We start from the raw sequence: 6000 nt of genomic DNA on the forward strand, positions 1-6000 counted from the left end.
AGAGGCGCTCATTGACAGAACAGGCAAATTACAGGTTTATCTCTGACACCAGAGTGAGTCAGTACAGAACAGCAGAAAACACAACAGCAGCATCACCATTTCAACAGCAAGATACTCACTTTATGCATTCATGCTTTCAGTGGGGAAAGAGAGTAAAAGAAAGATTAAACAACTACCCCTGTCATCTGAGATGAACCAAGAATACAAAAATGCCCTGTTGGCTCCAAGTCATCATCTTTAATCACTATAAATACTCCCTCCCACTAAACATGACAAAATAGTAACAGATGTAATCAGAAAGTGTATAGAGGTTCAAAGCTTTTTCTACTGTGTAACAGTCAACTGCTAAGTAGGAAGATGCATACACCTACGTGAAAGAAATGTTGCTGTTGTTCTTGTAAAACAGTCAAAAATACTTGAAGAACTCACTTACCAACCACCATGAGTGTGAATTCAAAGCCCTTCTTCACAGATTTCCTGTGAACCTGGTTGGGCAGATTAGCAAATCCCACATAGCCTGCCGAGTCGGAAAACTGACAAGGAAACAAAGGTTGAACATAAATGGGATCCCTTTCCCCCTAAAAAGCTGAAAAAGAGCTTATTTGATTCTACACAATAAAGTGCAGGGGTATATAAAGCACAAGGCAGAATAGAGAATTAAATAATTTTTGGTGCAATAGCAAGGCAGACCTTGAAAAGGCTCATTTACCAAGCAGGCTGATATAAATAGAAATCAGATAATTGCTTTGAGCTACACAAACAAGTCTCCCCTTGGATAAAATAAAAATCTGCAAGCTTGCAAGAACACACTATGATTTATGATTATTTTCTTAAGAAATAAATACAGCTCAAAATAAAAAATTCTGTTCAAATTTGGTGTCTGCTGCTACTATCTTCCATAAAAATAATGCATATGCTTACATGTAAAAAACAAGAACATTGCACTAATGAGGGGATTACTGAGATACAATCACACAGAGATGCATCTTTTGCTTGTTAAGTTGTTCACCTATCTTCACAATCTCTAACTTCTAACACAAAAGCAGGAAAAAGAAACATGCCTGAAAAACTTATCAAAGAGACTTGGGCTATAAACAGTGCAGTCTGCTCCACCACCTGTTACCCACTGACTGAAAACCTAATAGGAACCCAAATAAGAACTCCAGCCACCTGATTTAGGGACCTTTGGGCTACCTGGAACCAGATCTCTTCTTCACAGATGAGTTTATGATGAGAACAGGTTTTTTTTATAATGCCATACACTTCCAGTGGTGTGGGCAGATGCAAGGGCAACTATTTAAAAGGTATTTATTTATTTGGTAACAACCCTTTTAAAGCCCATACAGGTGGGCAAAAACATTAGAAATGAAGGTTTGTCATATGACATTTCCTTAGCTGAAGGTACCATTTTAACTTTGTAAGCAGAGACTGAATGTCTGGTGAACACCAGAAAGTCCATCACTAGGATTACATACAATCTCTGTTTCTACTAAGCAGTTCCTTTTAGGAAACACATCTGAGGCAACCAGGTATCATTCACAATTTCAGCACTACAGTAAAGCTACAGATGTTTTCAGAAGTTGAACAGATTCTAGACAAAATTTTGGCTACACAGCCATCTCTTTACCTTTACTTTGTCACTTGACTGAGACATGTTTCTTCACTTCAAGTTTCAGACACTGGAAGAAAAAAAGCCATAGTGCATGTTAGCTGACTTGAAGATTACATTGCTTTCAATTTTGAACTGACCAATTGCATGTAATAATCACATTTTAGTCTAGTAGAATGAAATGTCACACACTTAAGGATTACCAGAACAAACAAGCCACAATCAAAATGCCTTCCTTCTGAAATAAATCACAGAAGTACTTAATTTAAATGCTTAAAAATTTCAAAACAGAACTATTCCTTTAAAACGCAAAATATTAAAATTTAGTATCATAACAAACTTTTACCCATCTTGTCTTTATAGAAGGATGGTTCACAGATAGGCAAATGTAATGCAAATGTTGTCCAAACATTACATTTGTGAATTATTACCACATCTAAAAATTCTCATGAGAACAGGACACCTACACGATTCCCAGGTAAGGGTCAGAACATAACATTATTTTCAGTGACTTCAAAGTGCTATTGCTGATTAGGACACTACACTTGGCTAACCCATGCTGGACACAAAAATTCATGCCAGTGTGAAGGACTATCAAAAGAGATTTGTTCTTTAGTTTCAGACACACAGAACAGCTGGACTTTGGCAAGCCCTTATCTCTTTACTCAAGGATGTTAGTTAGCTGTGCTATAGATTAGCTATCAGGGCAATAGCAAGGCTCTTTCATTTAGAGCAGCCCCAGAGCAGGGACAGGAAACACAGAAGCAGGAGCACTTCACAGCTTGGTTTGTTGACAATGCAGCTCTTGGCCTGGGAAAGCAGGGAAGTGACCTATGCAGGCACCTGTGTGTTCAGACTTTCCTGTTGGGTAGCAGGAGTCATTTTAGCAGGATACAGTGCAGTTTCTGACACTGGCAGTTTGACAGTCAAATCCTGGCACAGATACACCAAGCTCTGAAGGAAAACTCGAAGTTGGCGTAATTGCTGCTTGAGTTTGAAAGAAAACAGATCTTCAGGTCCCATGGTATTTCATTTGCCCTGCAGCAGGCATTTCAAATCCTGGCAGCTGTGCAGGTAGCAGCTACCCTATACGCAAGGAAAGTTTTTTTTTTTTCCTCCTCCAACTACTTTTCCCCCATACCCAGCTCATTTGATTACTAATGAAAGGCCAATGCATCCATTGCCTGGAAAAAAAGGGAGGTCCTGATTCTAATTATCTTCTGTCAACCTCTAATTGTGTATTTCTCAAAACATTCTGGAAAGCATCCCTTGAGAATGGTTTTGAAAACCAGAGCTTATTTTCCTTTGACTAGTATGCAAAGGCTCACTCCAGCCTCCAGCCAACCATTGTCACAGGTCCCTAAAGACACTCACAATCCCACTGACAGAAGTAACTCATTGCTCTGTTGACATCTCGTTTCTAAGTTTGGAAACCTCTGTTGTCACCTTGTCAATAAAATTAGTAACATAGTTCAAGAGTTTAGAAAAGCTCATACTTACTGAGTGCCAGCGTAGATATACCTGACCCATTTTTCACAGCAATGCCAGAGAAGTCACCCAGGCCCACTGTCCATAGATAAAGGACAGAGGAGGGAATGATTCAGGTTTCAATAGGTATGGCAAATTCCCTACTTCTACTTTAAACTGACAGTATAATCTCATCCATTGTAGTATTACTCAAGTTACTTGATTAAAAAGCAGAAGACTAAAAATTGTTGTCAACTGATGATGACACTCAGCTTCAAAATTAGTCTAGGATCACATAGAGAACATTTTTTTTTCATAAATTCATCTGTTCCACAAATACAGCTTTTACAAAACCTTTTTCCTACAAGGCAAACCACATCACCTTGTGTCTTACTCTGACAAAAACGTTGCTGTAGGCAAAGCAGCAGCCCAGCCGCTCTGATCACATCATGACTGCAGCTCAATTTCCCAATGTCTTTTGTTCGACTCGAGATGTGGTAGCTAAAAGCCACCTCAACAACAACAAAAAGCTCCACAGAAACACCTGCTGCTCTACAACACTTAAGGCACCGGGGTTCATTTGGGAGCTCATTTGCTCAGCCTTGACATTTTGCAATTCCTAATGCTGCCCTCATGAGGTTTCCTCGAAAATCATTCCACCAAACAACTTCCCCGGACGACCATGTGCTGCCTTTCCGAAGTTCTACCGTACAGTACAAATGAAAACCTCGGAATTAACAAAATGCCATGTGTTGAATCTTCTCACAGCACCAAACAACCACAGCACTCTCAGCACTGCTCACAATGGAGTGCTTGGTGCTGGACCAGTCCCCGCTGCGCACCAGTGAACACAGAAGCCCACAGCTCTGTCTGCACACAGCTGACTCAAACATCAAAACTATGTGAAGATGAGTCTCTGACAACACTCTGAGTAGTTTCCACACCTGGAAACTGTAACATCTAATTTCTTATTAACTGTCCAGAACAAAACGTACAAAAAAAGCCCACAATAAGGCAAACCAGAGAAAGACCTGTATCTGTTTTCTTCAGATTTTCAAAGTACTCTTTCAATCAGCATGAGATAAGCAAAACAGCACATACAAAACAGTTCAAGGAGAAAGGAATAGATAAGATCCATTTGCAACAGCTTGCAAAAAGCAGTTAAACTTTATGTGTAAATAAGGCTGGGCCCTACTTAGCAGGCCTAGCAGAAAAAAAGGGACACTGTGCTACAGCACAGGAATGTCCAAATCTAGTTTTGAACGGTGGATAACATAACAAAGTTTCATTTTGGATCCCAACAAATTCCCATCCTGAACAATATGACGTTGGCAAAGAAGCAAAGTTGCAGCTGCAACGTGCCATCCCACCGTCCTCTGCTAAGAGCAGTATTCCGGTGAGAGAGAAAGAGAGGGGAAGGAAAATGGGTCATTTCCTTTGTTCCTGTCAGGATGCAAGAAGTAAACTGTGAGGAACAGGCAGACTGGGAGCTTCTTAATAGGAACCAGCACAAAGAAAGCACTACCGAACATGTACAAAGAGCACATCCATATAAGGATATCAAACAACATTTTCAAATAATCACTTCAGTGTGACCTTACAGCCATTTCTACAAGCACAACAGCCCTCCCGATTTCTCGAATGAGGCTTCTTTCTTTCCATCACAGCTTATACAACTCAGATTTTTTTTGGCAGTACTTATTAGCCACAGACAGAAGTAAAGACTTAAACAGGTTTCCCAGTGCTGGAAATGGTCTCAAAACACCAGGATTCTGAAGTCACTTTTTAGACTTAAAGCAGACAGAAACACCAAGATATGTCAGTAAAACAGCAGTATTTGTGGTTTCTCACTAAAAGAACTACAATACATAAGGAAGAAATGTCTAATACTGAGTCACATCAATAATAATAGAAAAAAAATGTATGATTCTGTGAATCACTGAGTTCTAACAAGTGTGTCCAGCACAGCCTGTTCTGTGTGCCATGCTTTGTTCCTGGCATGTCCTCACCTCCACTGTGAGAAATCCTCTCCCCTCACTCCCTCTAGATCAACAATCCCAGGTGATTTCATTTTTCCTCATTAGAAATAGATGTTATCAAATGAAAGAATGCTCTTTTACACACTAACAATTCTGCTTTACTCTTGCTCAGGAAAACGACTGAATCACTTCCACCAAACACAGAATTTACAGAAAGTGCAACAACCCATCTGTGACCTTTGCAGACAGACCACACTAAGTGTGAGCCACTGCTCTGGCTTGGAACTGATATTCAGAGCTCAGAAGTTTTACAGACTTCCTTCTGGTATTGTATTTGAACCAAAGAAATTGTACAGGGATTACTTCTGGGAATGCAGCAAAATTTGGAACATGCTGTCACTCAACAGCACACATATGCACAGCAAAAGGAACAAGGACTAAGCAAGAGTTAAATCACTTGTATGAGCATTATTCTTAAACGGGCAATAAAAAGCAGCACACAAATCTAAAGCTCTAATCCTAAATATTTAATTTAAAGTTCAATTTCAACACTAACATATGTCTCTAAACAACTCCTTTCATACTGTTTTTTCAATTAATACAGTCACCTGAAACGCACAAAGGAGGCAGCGATACCACTCTTGTAAATGATAAATTTTAAGGATGATGTTGTAACTATGCAAGCAGCTTTTGACAGTAATTTTGCCGAGTTACTGCGTCAAAAAGCACTATTAAATGGACATATCTTGTGAAAAAAACAAGGGTTTTTTTAAAATTTAAAATATAAACATATTAGCCACGATCACTCATCAGGAAATGGTCAGCTGTGCCTCACACCCACAGAGCTTAAGTATAATGACGTACACACTGCCAAGGCACAGCAAACCGGTAACTTTGTATTTAAATAATTTCCAAGTCACGCTTAAGTCTCACGATACCGTGAAC

General features: G+C 39.5%; 1 protein-coding gene across 1 annotated transcript in view; it reads right to left on the reverse strand.

Moving 5' to 3' along the window:
* LOC134051035 (septin-2) overlaps positions 1 to 1682 on the reverse strand; it is a 29523-nt gene extending 27841 nt beyond the window's left edge. Inside the window, exons 1-2 of the mRNA XM_062504533.1 lie at positions 1628 to 1682; positions 434 to 533 (exon numbers count right to left, since the gene is read on the reverse strand). Coding sequence (XP_062360517.1) covers positions 434 to 533; positions 1628 to 1654 — 127 coding nt within the window. The 5' untranslated portion in view covers positions 1655 to 1682. The remainder of the gene's footprint in view (positions 1 to 433; positions 534 to 1627) is intronic.
* Positions 1683 to 6000: the final 4318 nt, after the last annotated feature.

The sequence above is a fragment of the Cinclus cinclus genome, chromosome 17 (genome assembly GCF_963662255.1).
Source record: "Cinclus cinclus chromosome 17, bCinCin1.1, whole genome shotgun sequence".
Lineage (NCBI taxonomy): Eukaryota > Metazoa > Chordata > Aves > Passeriformes > Cinclidae > Cinclus > Cinclus cinclus.